We start from the raw sequence: 16,582 nt of genomic DNA on the forward strand, positions 1-16,582 counted from the left end.
TAGTGTATGCATGTATGCTAGATTTCAAGTCTCGCCAAGAGAAAGTCATTTGAAGGCAACTAAGAGAATATTGAGGTACTTGAAGCATACACAACATGTTGGATTATGGTATCCCAAAGGAGCAAGATTTGACTTGATTGGATATTCGGATTCCGATTATACTGGATGCAAAGTTGAGAGAAAAAGCACATCAGGCACATATCAACTATTGGGAAGATCACTTGTATCTTGGTCATCAAAGAAGCAAAATAGTGTAGCACTTTCAACCACCAAAGCGGAGTACATATCGCCTGGTAGTTGTGCTCAATTACTTTGGATGAAGGCTACCTTGAGTTACTTTGGAATCAAGTTCAAGCAAGTGTCATTGCTATGTGACAATGAAAGTGTCGTAAAGCTCACCAACAACCCGGTTCAACACCCAAGAACAAAGCATATAGATGTTCGTCATCACTTAATAAGAGATCACCAACAAAAAGGGGACATTTGCATAGAGAGTGTGGGCACCGAAGATCAACTTGCCGACATATTTACCAAGCCACTTGATGAGAAGAGATTTTGCAAGCTAAGGAATGAATTGAATATACTTAACTTCTCCAATATGTGTTGATGCACCCCCATTATTTGACATGCCTCTCCTTCGAGCAATCCAAGGTAAAAGTTGATTGGCATGGCATACATCCTTGCTAAGGACATGATTAGTGCATCTAGGCATATTTCACATTTAAATAGGCTCATTCATGAAGATTAAATGAACTTGATGCTTGTATGGTACCACTATTGCTTGTATGTTTGAAATGATCTAGTGGTAGCATATGACATGTTTGTGGGCTTGTAAACCTAGTGTTTGATTTAGAAAATGAGCTATAAGTGTTTAACTCAACATGGTACAAGATAACCCTTATTTGGAGGTGTGAAGAAGCTTGTCCTTGGATCAAACCGAGTTAAATAACTTTTGCAAGTACTCTAGATTGAACAAATTGGGAAAATGATCCTCATTTCACATGGTTTCACCCCAACATATCTATAATTTGAGGTCACCCCTATCTATACTTTAAGCCTTTGTGGTCATTGATGACAAAAGGGGAGAAATAGTGTACAAAGATAGTGAAACAAAGGGGGAGAGATAATATATGACAAAAGAAGGGGATCAATTAAAATTTTAAGCATACAAATAGGGGGAGCAAGCTCATAAACTTGTATGGTGCATTTGAATGAGCATTACATATGTTTCCTTGCATGGCATAAGTTTTAATTTCAAATATCCATGCTTGTGTGGTGTATGCTAGTTGTAGGTTTGAATGTTGAAATGAAAAATTAGCATGCATAGGCTAAGTAACTAGACTTATGTTCATTCTATGGAAACTAGACCCTTGCATGTAATGTTGATCTCACGGGGTATTCTAGTTCTTGTATATGTCTAGTTACTAATGGTGCTAAGGATGGTATATTGGTGCACTCCGATTGGTATCACGCTTCAAAGGTCCATCTCTTACACCTTAGCATCATTTGGTAGAAATTGTCTCCTATATTTTCTATCTAAGCATATGTGCAAGCTACAATCCAAACTCTTAGCACATATATAGGGGGGGCAATTGCTACCATTTGGAGTTCATGAAATTTGTCCATATCCTTTACACATGGTAAATATGCTTGGGCAAGCAACATGGATTCAAATAAACTTTAATTCATATCTTTGTATAAGGGTTGTCATCAATTACCAAAAAGGGGGAGATTGAAAGCTCTAGTTTGATTTTGGTTAATTGATGAAACCCTAAGTGCTAACGTAGTTTATCAAGATGATTATGAGATAGGTAGCACTACTCCAAGTGATGAAGCAATGGTGAAGATCATGACAATGGTGATGGCATGGTGATGGTCAAATGCTTAAACTTGGAAAAGAAGAAAGAGAAAAATAAAAGGCTCAAGGCAAAGGTATAAAATATAGGAGCCATTTTGTTTTGGTGATCAAGACACTTAGCGAGTGTGATCACATTTAGGATTGATAGCCGTACTATTAAGAGGGGTGAAACTCGTATCGAAATACGGTTATCAAAGTGCCACTAGATGCTCTAATTCATTGCATATGCATTTAGGATCTAGTGGAGTGCTAACACCCTTGAAAATGTTTGTGAAAATATGCTAACACATGTGCACATGGTGATACACTTGGTGGTTGGCACATTTGAGCAAGGGTGAAAAAGATAGAGTCGAAGAGGAGGTACTCGTGCTGGTTACAGAGTGACCGGACACGTCTGGTATTCGGCGGCAGACTCCGCAACCGGACGCGTCCGGTCGCCACACCGGACACGTCCGGTATGACTCAGAAAAATAGTGTTCCGCAGTGAAGTCGATCGGACGCTGGCAGCATCCGGTCCGGTGTGACCGGACGTGTCCGGTCGTCCATGGGTGCTTACTATACTCGACCAGACGCTGAGGCTCAGCATCGGTCAGTCTCTACCTGACACGTCCGGTCGGCCCTGGTGGCTTACTGGACTCGATCGGACTCGACGGTGGAGCATCCGGTCAATTGAGTGTCTGCGTCTGATGTGAGCGTCCGGTCATCGGCAGTATGCACGGCAACGGCTATGATGAGTTGAACCGGACACGTGGCAGTCTGGGGCTACCGGACATGTCCGGTATGCCGACCAGACGTGTCCGGTATTCATGACCGGAGCGTCCGGTGCTGCGTCCGGTCAGTTGGACTGCAGCGTCCGGTCGGCCCGTGATTTGCCCAGTGAAGGGGTATAACGGCTCTATTTGATGGGGGCTCTATTTATAGCCCCATGGCCGGCTCAAGGGATACTCTTGCACATTTTTATTGACATAGAAACCTTGTGAGCTTAGCCAAAATCCTCCCACTCATCTCCATCATTGATTCATCATCTTTGTGAGATTGGGAGAGAATCCAAGTGCATTGCTTGAGTGATTGCATCTAGAGGCACTTGGTATTCGTGTTGCGCTGCTGATTTCGCTTGTTACTCTTGGTGGTTGCCACCACCTAGATGGTTGGAGCAGCGGTGGAGGATTGGCACGAGTTGGTGATTGTTCGTGGCCATCTCCGGTGATTGTGAGGGGAGTTGTACCTTCCCCGGCGGAGCGCCGAAAGGTAACTCTAGTAAATTGCTCGTCTCATTGAGTTACCTCACTTGTGGGTCGGTTCTTGCGGTGTCCTATCGTGTGGATGAGGTTTATGAAACACCTCTTAGCCGCCGAACCACCAAGTGTTGGTCGACACAACGGGGACTAGCGTGTTGGCAAGCACGTGAACCTCGGGAGAAAAATTGGTTGTCTCTTGTCATTTGCATTCTCCCGGTGATTGGCTTAATCTTCATCTTATGATTGGTTCATCCTCTATACGGCGGTATAATCACCCTACTCACCTATTTACATTCTTGCAAACTAGTTGATACAAGCTCTTTAGTGTAATTAGAATTGAGAGCTTGCTTTATTATTGTCATTCATCTAGTTGATCTCTTTAGAGTAGCAAGATTGAGAGCTCTTAGTGAGTAGTTACATAGCAAGTTTGGGTGCCTAAGTAATCATTGTAACTAGAATTGTTGGATAGGTGGCTTGCAACCCTTGTAGAGCTAGAGCAAGTTTGCATTACGCTATTTGTCATACTAATCAAATTGCTCTAGTTGATTTGTAGATTTTTAAATAGGCTATTCACCCCCCTCTAGCTATATTAGGACCTTTCAGCCGGGTGGGGGTAGACGACGATGGCGGCGCGGCAGAGACGAGCTCGACGGCTGGGCGCGGCAGAGACGAGATCGACGTATAGATCGAAAAGTAGAAGATGAATAGAACAGGAACCGTTCGATATATATAGGCCGGGACCCTTTAGTCCCAGCTGGTAACACCAACTGGGACTAGAGCTCCTTTAGTCCCGGCTGGTAAGCCGAACCAGGACTAAAGGTCCAACCCTTTAGTCCCGGCTCGACTTACCAGCCGGGACTAAAGGAGCTTTAGTCCCGGTTTGTGTTAACAGCCGGGACTAAAGGTATTTTTGGGCGGGCAATTCCGCCCACCCTTTAGTCCCGGTTCCTAGCCTGGGCCGGGACTGAAGGCCTAAAAATTTTGGCAGCCCGCCAGAGTAATTGGAAAGGCCTGGGATTTTGATTTTGTTCTCCTTGTTTAATACTAGGTTAATCAATTAATTCTATAGCAACTTCAATACTTTGCAATATTTATTTTAAAAAATACTATTGATTAACTAATTATTTATTGTAAATAGGAAAATTTTGTAACCTAAAGTTTTTAATTTCTTTTATGAATATAGAATATAAATGTTACTAATACTAAGTATTTTGTTAATGCAAAAATATATTTGTAACTTAAAATTAATAAAACTAATATTATTCGATAGGAAATTTATTATCACATTATTGTAACGTCAATGTTTCAATTTTTTCTCGGTTTTTGACCAAAATGACAGGAAATTTTTGTTGAACCATGGAGTGTCTTCATCATTTAACATGATGCTTGGATCTTTCTTCACTATGAAGGGTGGAATTCGGACATTTCTTTCATAATCTTCTGACATGTCTGACTTGTCTTCAATTCCCACTATATTTATTTTCCTAGAAAGAACTATGTGGCGCTTTGGCTCATTGATCATTGAGTTGATGTCTTCATTTTTTCCTCTCTTTGATTTTATAGACATGTCTTTCACATAGAACACCTGACTCACATCGGCAGCAAGGACGAATGGTTCGTCTTTGTACTCAATATTGTTGAGGTCCACTGTTGTTATTCCATACTCTTTGTCGACTGTTACCCCTCCTCCGGTCAGCTTCACCCATTGGCACCGGAACAAAGGGACTTTAAAATTAGGTGCGTAGTCTAGTTCCCATATCTCTTCTATGTGGCCATAATATGTTTGTATATTCCCATTTGGATCTGTGCCATCTATGCGAACACTACTATTTTGATTGGTGCTCCTTTTATCTTAGGCAACTGTGTAAAATGTATTTCCATTTATCTCATACCCTTGGTACGTTAGGATATGCCACGATGGTTGCCTAGCCAACAAATACAGTTGCTCATCAATATTGTCATCGCCTTGACATTCTTTTCGCAACCAACCACTGAAACTTTCCATGTGCTGACGCCTAATCCAAGCTTCAGTCTTCCCTATAAACTTGGATCGTAAGAACTCCTTATGTATCTCGATGTACGGATGCACCAATGACGAGTTCTAAAGAACTGTGTAGTGTGCTTTATTGAAATAATCATCTTCCATGCCGATATATGTTTTCTTCCCTAAAGTTCCTTTACCACTGAGTCTCCCCTTGTGTCGTGATTCGGGAACGCCAATCGGGGCAAGGTCAGGAATAAAGTCAACACATAACTCAATGACCTCCTCTATTCCATAGCCCTGGGCGATGCTTCCTTCAGGCTTAGAACAGACTTTCACATATTTCTTCAAGACTCCCATAAACCTCTCGAAGGGGAACATGTTATGTAAGAACACAGGTCCAAGAATACTAATCTCCTTCACCAAATGAACTAGGAGGTGTGTCATGATATTAAAGAAGGATGGAGGGAACACCAACTCAAAGCTGACAAGACATTGAACCACATCATTCTGTAGAGTAGCTAGTTCCACTGGATTGATTGCCTTCTAAGAAATTGCATTGAGGAATGCACATAGCTTCACGATGGCTAGACGTACATGTGGAGGTAGAATTCCTCTTAAAGCAACTAGAAGCAATTGCGTCATAAGCACGTGGCAGTCGTGGGACTTTAAGTTTAGGAATTTCTTCTCTAGCACATTTATTATACCCTTTATATTGGAGGAGAATCCCGATGGGACCTTGATGCTGCTTAGACATTCAAACATGATGTCCCTCTCTTCTTTGCTGAGCGTGTAGCTAGCAGGACTTAAGTAATGACGTCCAACATCTGTCTTCTCTGGATGAAGGTTGTCTCATTCTTTCATGCCCTGCAAGTCTTGGCGTGCTTCAAGTGAATCCTTTGGCTTCCCATACACACCCATGAATCCTAACAGGTTCACACAAAGATTCTTTGTCAGGTGCATCACGTCGATTGCGTTGCGGACCTCTAGGACTTGCCAATAGGGTAGCTCCCAAAAGATAGACTTCTTCTTCCACATGGGTGCGTGTCCCTTAGCATCTTTGGGAACAGATTTGCTGCCTTGTCCCTTTTCAAATACTACTTTCACATCCTTGACCATTGGAAGTACATCTTCCCTGGTTCGGTTATGAGGCTTCTTCCGGTGGTCTGGCTTACCTTTAAAATGCTTCCCTTTCTTTCTTACTTGGTGATTCAAAGGAGGGAGTCGACGATGGCCAAGGTACATGACCTTTCGACATCTTTTCAAATATATACTGTCAAGGTCATCAAAACAATGTGTGCATGTATTATATACTTTGTTTGTCTGACCTGAAAGATTACTTAAAGCAGGCCAATTATTGATTGTTACGAACAACATTGCTCGTAGGTCAAAGTGTTCTTATTTGTACTCATCCCAGACATGTACACCTAGTTTGTTCCATAAAACTAGAAGTTCTTCAACTAATGGCTTCAGATAGACATCAATGTCGTTGCCAGGTTGCCTCGGATCTTGGATGAGGATCGGCATCATAATGAACTTCCACTTCATACATAACCATGGAGGAAGATTGTAGATATATAGAGTAACTAGCCAAGTGCTATGACTAGTGCTCTGCTCCCCAAAAGGATTCATACCATCTGTACTTAAGGCGAACCTTAAGTTTCTAGCCTCATTTGCAAACCCTGGAAATTCCTTTTCTATCGCTCTCCACTGGGACCCATCAGCTGGGTGTCTCAGCATATTGTCTACCTTACGGTCTTCTTTATGCCACCGCAACAACTTTGCATAGTCTTTATTTCTGAACAAACATTTTAAGCGTGGTATTATAGGAGCATACCACATAACCTTGATAGGGATTTTCTTTCTAGGACGTTATTCACCCTCGACGTCACCAGGATCATCGCGCCTGATCTTATACCGCGCTGCTTTACATACCGGGCATTCATCCAAATTTTCGTATTCATTGCCATGGTAGAGGATGCAGTCATTAGGACATGCATGTATCTTCTGGATTTTTAATCCCAAAGGGCAGACAACCTTTTTTGCTTCGTACGTAGTGGTGGGCAATTCATTTAGCTTCGGAAGCATCTTCTTTATGAGGTTCAATAAATTCCCAAATGCCTTATCGGATACACCATTCTTTGTCTTCCACTGTAGCAATTCCAGTGTTGTACCCAGTTTTTTTTGCCCCTCTTCGGCCGTCGGGTATAGCAACTTCCTATGACCCTCAAGCATGCGCTCGAACTTAACTTTCTCTTTTTCACTTTCGCATTCTTGTTGTGCATCACGAATGGCGTCGCCAAGAGCATCACCGAGATCATCTTTTGCCGCTACCTCTTCTTCATCTCCCCCCATTGTAGTATCATCAAAGGCACCATACTGAGTAATAATGTCATCAATGTCTAAATCTTCTCCTTCACCTTCTTCCATCATGACCCCTCTTTCTCCATGCTTAGTCCAACATATATAGTTTGACATGAAACCTGACTTAAGCAAATGTGAATGAAGACTCATTGAGCTTGAATATTCCTTTAAATTCTTACATAGGGCACATGGACAGCACATGAAACCATCCCGGTTATTTGCCTCAGCCACACCTAAGAAATAGTGCACGCCCTCAATAAAGTCTTGGGAGCGGCGATCGACATTGTACATCCAATGGCATGACATAATCTGCATTACATGACAAATTATGAAAACCTTGAACATAATTAAGTATTTTATTACACAACATAGATGACACACACATGGTTGATTAATTAACTAAGCCTGGCTACAACGTAAGCAATCCCAACTATCACTAAACAAACTAAAACTACAATGCACTTCAGTAACATAATTATTTCATGATCGTACGCAACTAAAATAGACAAATCATTCGTCTGTTGAATATCAATAAGCTTCTCCTGCTGGCTCACTGCCTCATCATCAGCAGCCGCTACCTCAAGCGCACTCGAATTCTGCACGTATGTAGCATAATCTTCCTCCCAGTACCAACCATTGCATCCATTGCCCTCCCACTGAAATTAAAGCTAAAAAATATTTAGTCAAAAATATTCAAGAAAAGCAGGTCAATTAGCCATAATAATCAAATGCGTAAGAAACTCACATCACGATCTCGGCACTTGTAGAAAACACGACCCTTGTTGGGTCCCTGTCTCTTGACTCGGTACTCCATCACAATCTTCTGCTTACACTTGCCGCAGATAATGAGAGGGAGTTCTGGCCTCAGTCGTTTCGCAACCGAACGAGAGGCCGAGGATCCGGTACCATTTGTCATCTACTTTCTATACTTATTTTTGCAAACTAGTGTAAATTTCACATTTTCTAAAATAATATATTTAAACAAAACTAAAATTATTTATTTAGAGAAAATTTCTTATTTGGCCCTGGTTTAAAGTTATCTTTCTTTCATGGCCTTAAAATAAAATTTCTTACCTATTTGGCCTCACTCGAAATTTTGTTTTCCAATCTAGTCTTACCGTGAGATCTGTTGAAGTTTGCCATCGTCGAGTCGTCAGTTTTTATTGAACAGACAGAAATACCCCTAACTGAACCGTGTCTCTCTTTCTCTTCTATCTCAGACCTCTCGGTCTCGTCTCTGTCCCTCGAGTCCGCTCTCTTCTGAAACAAAAAGAACCCTAACCCACCATCTCATCAGGTACTGCAGGGCGGCGGCTAGGGCGCGCAGGCTCAGCAGGCGGCTGGACGGGCGAAGGCAAGGGCGCGTGGCGGCCTGGGCTCGCGGAGGCGAGGGCGCGCGGCGGCCTGGGCTCATGGAGGCGAGGGCGCGCGGTGGCCTAGGCTCGCGGAGGCGAGGGCGCGCGGCGGCCTGGGCTCGAGGCGACCAGGGCGCGTGGCTTCCTGGGGTCGCGGCGGCCAGGGTGCGCGACGGCCTGGAGACAGTGGCGACCTCCACTCCCGTCGCATAGTCGTCGCCGGCGGCCGCGCGCGCAGCTGTCTCGCCACGGTTCGTCTCTCCCTCTACCTCCGTCCCCTCGCTGAGCTCGGTTTCTGTTCAATTTTCGCGCTCCCTTCCCCTCGCATCTAACACTGCCAGCCATGAGTTCCTCAAATACAGAAGTTCCCTCTTTTTTTCCACTAACTTTTCCCGATTGTAGGTTGACCGGCTGCATTCCCGATCTCGTGTGTTTGCTCCGTCCGTCGTTTTTCTTCCACCTCTTGGTGAAGCTGGCCTGGACTTCGGCTCTCTGTGTGCCAGTGGCCTACGACGCCAGCACGAGTTGAATGGAGCCCGACGGAGGTGCAGACGAGGACCTAGACATTGGAGGAGGTGGTGCATCTGCAGTACAAGCAGATTGGCTTGAAGGGTGAGTTAACAATCACTGACTCTAATTTGTGTGTTTGTATAAATGACTTAAGTTTACAATTACTTTGCTCACAGGATGGATCCTAAATCCACTTTTATGCTGAACTTTAAACATCTTGGTAATCCAAAGAAAACTAGGAAGGATCTGAGATGTTTTTGTTTTGAGAAAATTGTGGATAGTGACAGAACAAATTTAAAGGACTTAATTCAATCAATCATAGAGCAATATCCACCTGGTTACATGGAAGTTGCTCATCTTCAATATCATGACCACATTTTGAAAAGCTTTCCAGAAGTTAAAACAGACCAAGACTTGATGTTAATGTTTGAGAGACACATGAATACAAAGGTTGTGGACATGTTCATAGCATATTGTGATCCTTCTGAGCAATACCATCCTATCACTGAGTGGGATAGTGACGATGCTTATCTACGAAATCCACAACCAGAGAATGAACATGTTGGTGTAGATGATGAGGGTATGTACAATGAACCTGTACATGGTTTGGACCTAGTTGTTTATTCTGCCAAAGACAAGGATAAGCAATATGTTCTAGTAGAAGATGATGAGGATGAAGTTGAGTCAGGGTCTGAGTTAGGGAAAGTCAGGGTCTGAGTCGGAGTCTGAAATAGAGGAGGCTGAGGATTTAGTAGGAGACGACAATGAGAAAGGTCATGTCCTAGACACAGAATATGATAAAGAAGACCCTCCAATGACAGAAGGCACAACATATCCCAACATGGCAACTTTTAAATTGGCATTATCTCAACATGCAATAAAAATGAGTTTGAATATAGAACTGTGAAAAGTGCACCAAAAAGATTCACAGGTATTTGTTCAAGGAAAAATGAAGACAAATGTTCGTGGAGGATACATGCTTCAACAACAAAAGACAAGCAGACTATAATGGTAATAATCCTACCATTGTGTACACTTTGCCATCTTATTGTTTAAATGTTTCTAACTACAACATTTCATTTCAGGTAAAAAAGAATTCATTTCAGCATACATGTTCTAGCACGAGAAGAAAAAAGAAGGTAGTGAATGCTACGAAGCATTGGATATGTGAGAAGGTGAAGGACTGGCTCATTGATGATGCAACTTTGGGAGCAAAAGCACTGCAGAAGAAACTAAAAGAGCACCACAAGGTACACATTCACTATATGAGAGTGTATAAGGGTATGGAGCTAGCACTAAATCAGCTTTATGGTAATTGGGACAGCAGCTTTGATAATCTATTTAGGTTTAAGTCAGCAGTTGAGCAATGTTGTCCTAGGTAGTATGGTAATTATTGATCATCACACAGTTAATGAGAAAATTCAGATTTAGAAGGCCTATTCTTTGCTTTGAAACCTTGCATAGAGGGGTTCCTTTCTGGTTGCAGGCCATATCTAGCTATAGACAGTACATTCTTAACTAGGCAAGTACAAGGGACAATTGGCTAGTGCTTCAGGGTGTTGATGGCCATAATTGGTTGTATCCAGTAGCTTTTGGGGTTTTTGATTCTGAAACTAATGATAACTAGATCTGGTTTATGCAATTGCTCAAAGATGCTATTGGTTCACCAAACAGTTTAGCCATATGTACTGATGCAGGGCAGGCAATCATGAATGGTGTAAAAGAGGTGTTTCCACAAGTAGAACATAGGGAATGCATGTTTCACTTAGTGACCAACTTTAAGAAGAAGTTCCATGGAAAAGTGTTTGATGACCATCTTTGGGCAGCAGCTTACTCATGGAACCCCTATGTATTTGAGAAGCATTGGCTTGCAATGGAGAAAGAAAAACCAGCCGCAACCGCATACCTAAGGAAATGCCATAGTAGGTTGTGGACTAGGAGTCAGTTCTCCACTAGATCAAAGGTAGACTATGTAACCAACAACTTAGCTGAGAGCTTCAATAATTGGATTAAGGAACACAAGTCCCTGAATTTGGATGATTTCTTGGACAAGATTAGGCAATTGCTGATGAGCAAATGGAACCAAAGAAGAAAAATCTCAAGGAAGCTAGATGGCTTGATTCTCCCACATATAATTAAGAAATTGAATGAACAGAGCAGGGAGTTGGAGTTGGAAGTTAAGGAATGCTCAGAGGAAGTGGGAGAAGTTACTACATTGGGGGGTAGTGGCTTTCGGTTTGTGGTAAACTTGCTTGATAGAACATGTTCTTGTAGGCAATGGCAGGTTTCTGGAATTCCATGTAGACATGCCATAGCATTTATTACATCACTTAGCAATGCAGCTCTAGATAACTATGTGGACCCTTATTACTCTGTTGACAAATTTAGAGTAGCATATGCTCAATTAATCCCAGCTATGCCTGACAAGACTCAATGGCCTAAAGCAACACATGAATTTTTCATGTATCCTCCACTCTTAAAACCCACTTCTGGTAGGCGAAGGAACCAAAGGTTCAAAGGATGCACTGACAAGAACAAGAAAAAAAGACAGCATAAGTGTCCTATTTGTTTGGAGGTTGGGCATCACTGGCATACATGTAAAAAGGGTAATCCAGAAGACAAGAAAGCTCTAGCAGCACTGAGGTAATAAAAGTCGGTATATATGTTCAGTACCATAGAAGAGAGGAAATTTAAAGATAAGTGGCCCTGACTTAATATTTTCACTTGTAGGGAACCAAAGAAGAAGAAGAAGGCAGCATCTCAATCCTAGCATTGTGCCGATGGATGATGAAACAACAACACGATCCATGTCTTTTCCAGCAAGGTTAACTGAAAATCTTGTGTTCATCATTATATGAAAACATGCTTTGAATGTAACTTCATTTATATTTACCATAGCCTTAGCGTGGAACCAGAAACTAAGAAAAAAGGCAAGCGTAGCGCTTCTGAATCTGCAGGATCAGCAGGGTATGATTCTTATTTGTACAAATTTTTTTCTCAACTTTTCGATTACTAAAATCTGAATTTGTAGGAGGAGCCAAAGCATTGAGCCTGCAGCTAGGAAAAAGTCCAAACAAGGCACGACTGAATCTGCAGGATCAGCAGGGTATGATTCTTATTTGTACAATTTTTTTGCTCAACTTTTCGATTACTAAAATCTGAATTTGTAGGAGGTAGCCAAAGCATTGAGCCTGCATCTAAGAAAAAGTCCAAACAAGGCACGACTGAATCTGCAGGATCAGCAAGGTACTGCTACTGATTTCTATTGGTTTCGCTGGCATAGCAGCTTTCTTTTTGTTTTCAGCAGATTTCACTTTCATAGATCAGTGCAGCACAGACACAGACACAGAAAGACAGAGCATCGAGCTTTCTAGTTTTCAGCAGAGCATCGAGCTACCCTTGTCCCTTGAAGCAAATTTACCTTGCTTATATATAGCTTAAAACTATCTTCTGCTCACTAATCTGAGTCATAGAAACTCCAAAATCTGAAAGGAAACATCTGTAGCACATAGCAAGACTCACTTCAATATGTTGATCAAGTACATAGTAGAACCTAACAAGCCTAGCTGCCACTCCCAAGCTAACTTTTCTCTAGAAAGCGAAATGCAGTGAGCAGGCAAAAATGACAAACAACATGTTCTTGCTGATTTACTAAGATGTCAATTTTGTACACAATGAGAACATATTTCTTATCAAATGCATGGAAATTCGCATAAAAAATGGCTTATGAGCAGATTTGATTTTGTCATAGTTTTTAGAGATTAATCAATAAGCTGTTAGTTCTATACAGTATATCTCTCCAAGTTTAACTAAAATGAATGCCCCATTACATGCATTTTTGCAGGTCCAAAAAAGGCTCAAATCAACCTGAACCATCTACGGAGCTTACAAGTGGTGCAGCACCAACATCTAAAACTATGAAGGCCAAGGCTAAGACAAAGACAAAGCGGAAGAATATAGCTAAAGACATTGCCATAAAGCCACTGATACTTGATAGCCCTGCGATGGGCACAAGAAGCAAAATATGTAATCCTGTTAGCCCTGCAATGAGCACAAGAAGTAAAAGGAGGCTCAGTTTGTGACTTTCATGTGCCTGCAATGTCGCTTTTAATATAAACTTGATGTATGCGTCGAACTAGTGCACTGTGAAACTGATGTGTGAAAATGATGTATGTGTCGAATACTATGTTGAACTATGTGCTCTGTGCCCCTTTTAAATTTTTAGGATGATGAACTTGTTTAAATTGTGTGCTATGATCAAGTTGACATGATTTAGTATATTTTGATGGGGATCCCATTTTGATGTGATGCATTTATAGCAGTAAGTATCGTCACTCTGATTATTTCATAGCACAACGCTTACTACAGTTTGGTTCTCTTTATACTGAAAGAACTAGAGCTCTAAATGTCTCAGGGGCAGTTTGGTCATTTTATGTGCCACTTAACAGTGTTAGAGGCAGGAGATGACGGTAAGGTCATATTAGAAAACGAAACTTCGAGTGAGGCCAAATGGGTAAGAAATTTTGTTTCAGGACCAAGGAAGAAAGACAACTTTAAACCAGGGCCAAATAAGAAATTTTCTCATTTATTTATCTAACTAAACCATGAAATATGTACTATGTATAATAGTAAAATATCAAACTATCAAGTGATTTTACTATTGTAAATCATCATGTGATTTTGAGCTAAAAATGACATAGAAATCATAATCAAATCCACCATATCAAGTTACTTTCTATACTTATTTTTGCAAACTATTGTAAATTTCTCATTTCTAAAGTAATATATTAAATAAAAATAAAAATATTCATTTATCTAACTAAACCATGAAATGTACTACATATACTAGCAATACTAAACTATCAAGTCATTTTGATGAACTAATTTAACTTTTGTTTATCCAAACATATATGCAAATCATCATGTGATTTTGAGCTAAAAATGACATAAAATCATAATAAAGTCCAACATATAAAGTTACACATGCATCTACATCGCAAAATGAGATAAGCTACTGATAAAACATAAGAAGATTAAGTTTGTTACCTCCAAAATCGAAGAGCAACACCAATGGAGGGGGAGAGAGCAAGAACAACAGCAAGCTAAAGAATAGAGGCAGTGAGTTTGAATGGAATGGCTCGGGCTCGAGGAGGAAGAAATGAGCTAGTCTATAGGCCGGAATAATTAGTCCCGATTAGGGGGCCAAACCGAAACTAAAGATTAATCTTTATTCTCGGGGCATCACCCAAACCGGGACTAAAAGCTTTAGTCCCGGCTGGTATTACCAACCGGGACTAAAGGTATGTTTACCTTTAGTCCCGGTTGGTAATATCAGCCGGGACTAAAGATCCCTGTCCCGCGGACGACTGTTGAGCAGGAACCTTTAGTCCCGGGAACAAAAAATGTTGAGGCTAATGCCAAATTGGGATATCGTTCTAAAGTCTGTTCTCTAGTACCCACATGTGTTACTGATAGGGACAAATAATGAATAGCGTAAAATCGCAATGGAAGGAAAAAATTATCACTATAGTTTGATATTTTGACTCGGGTAAAGATTATAGGAAATTTGTTACCCAATGTATCCAAGAAAATAGTCAAGCAACGAACTGAGTGTAGCTCTACTTGGTTATTTTTTCTTGTGTCAAAACCTTCTGACCTGAGTTTAAATCTGTCGTCGGCAGCAAAATATGGTCGGAAGCTAAAGGTCGGATTGGAAATTATATGTTTCGGGCGTATAAACAATTTCCTATTTTTATCTATATAAATTGTGCAATCATTTATCCAAAAAAGCCACAATTAATCATTAGGCAAGTGCGGGCCTCGATGCGGCCATGGCAAACGCGGGCCTTGGCGGGGCCTCGGCGTCCTGGCCACAACCCCAACGTAGCAAAGGCAAGCGCGGGCCTCAGTGCGGCAAGCGGTGCGGCCCTAATGCAGCCAAGGCACACTTGAGCCTCGGTTCGTCCTGGCGGTGCTTGTGTTCATGATCTCTCTTCTCTTGAGGTTTCCCATGTCCTTGCCTATTCCTGTTCAGTTCACGAGCACAGGCTCCGCCCTAACATCGGCGGGGGCCGAGCCTGGAGCAAATGCGAGGGAAGTGCGCTTGGAACCGCGGGTGCATAGGATTACCTGTATGAGCCGCTAACTATTACTAGTAAACCTGCTAATTATTAGCTATGGGGCTGCTAACTATTAATTTTATTGGCAAGTTTGGAAGTTGCTAATAGATATTAATAGTTAATATATACATTCAACTCACTATTCAACCACATGTTAGTAGCTGGATCCAAATGGCCTTCATACTAAAAATTAGCAGCTATTAGCTAGCTAATTTTTAGTGCTAATGGATCCAAACTGGCCCTACTGATAATACTAATACTAATGGCATTTGGATCCTCTCCTCTAAAGTTTAGAGGTCTAACAACTTTAGAGCATTTTAGCTCACTTTTAAGCTCTAATGTGAGATGTGCTAAAGTTTAGAGCTAACTTTAGACCATCTGTTTGGAGCTTTAGCTCTAAAGTTTAGATGAGAGGATCCAAACAGTCCTCTACTAATAAAACAGCTAATTATTAACTGGAGGGCTGCTAACTATTAATTTCATTGGCAAGTTTGAAATTGCTAATAATTAATATACACCTTCAACTCACTATTCAACTACTTATTAGTAGTGGATCCAAATGGCCTCCTACTAAAAATTAGTAGCTATTAGCTAGCTAATTTTTAGTGCTAATGGATCTAAACATGCTGTAAGATAATGCAAATACTAATGGTACGCCAGTGAAGATGCGTTTGTATTGGTGGTTCTTAAACTAATTAATGCATGTGAAAATTCTTTATTTTTATTGGCCTTTCACACTGGCCAAAAATTAAATGATAGTACATATGAGTTTTCTGTTGTCCGTACAAACATTTTATGTACTTCTTTACTCATATCATAATTCATAGAAAAGTTCAAATATTTTGGATCTACATACTATTAGACAAGCACACATTTACTTATGATAAATATGATTATACCATTTTTGAACAATAAAATTCAAAAGATGGCTTTAAAGGGGTGCGGTCAAGAATCAGCAGGTGCTACAGATTATGCGACGAGAGCATTAGATTATTTATAGCTTAAGGCCCGGTCTAATGTCTATGATGCCTATTAAATTGTTGTGACAAAATACTATGGACATGTTTGGTTAAGATCCCAACAACAGAAGGCAGTTGACCCTGCCCCTGGATCGCTACCAGGCCCAAGTAGCTTTAGTCAGAGCCAACCAAATATGC

General features: G+C 41.2%; 1 protein-coding gene across 1 annotated transcript; it reads left to right on the plus strand.

Moving 5' to 3' along the window:
* Positions 1-9,325: 9,325 nt before the first annotated feature.
* On the plus strand, positions 9,326-11,782 carry LOC136469667 (uncharacterized; the record flags this gene model as incomplete). The annotated part of the gene is made up of 4 exons (XM_066467768.1): positions 9,326-9,408; positions 9,483-10,017; positions 10,392-10,556; positions 10,934-11,782. Coding segments are annotated over exons 1-4 (1,632 nt in total), but the record flags the coding sequence as incomplete, so codon positions are not given.
* Between the last annotated feature and the right edge of the window lie 4,800 nt (positions 11,783-16,582).

The sequence above is a fragment of the Miscanthus floridulus genome, chromosome 8 (genome assembly GCF_019320115.1).
Source record: "Miscanthus floridulus cultivar M001 chromosome 8, ASM1932011v1, whole genome shotgun sequence".
Taxonomy (NCBI): domain Eukaryota; kingdom Viridiplantae; phylum Streptophyta; class Magnoliopsida; order Poales; family Poaceae; genus Miscanthus; species Miscanthus floridulus.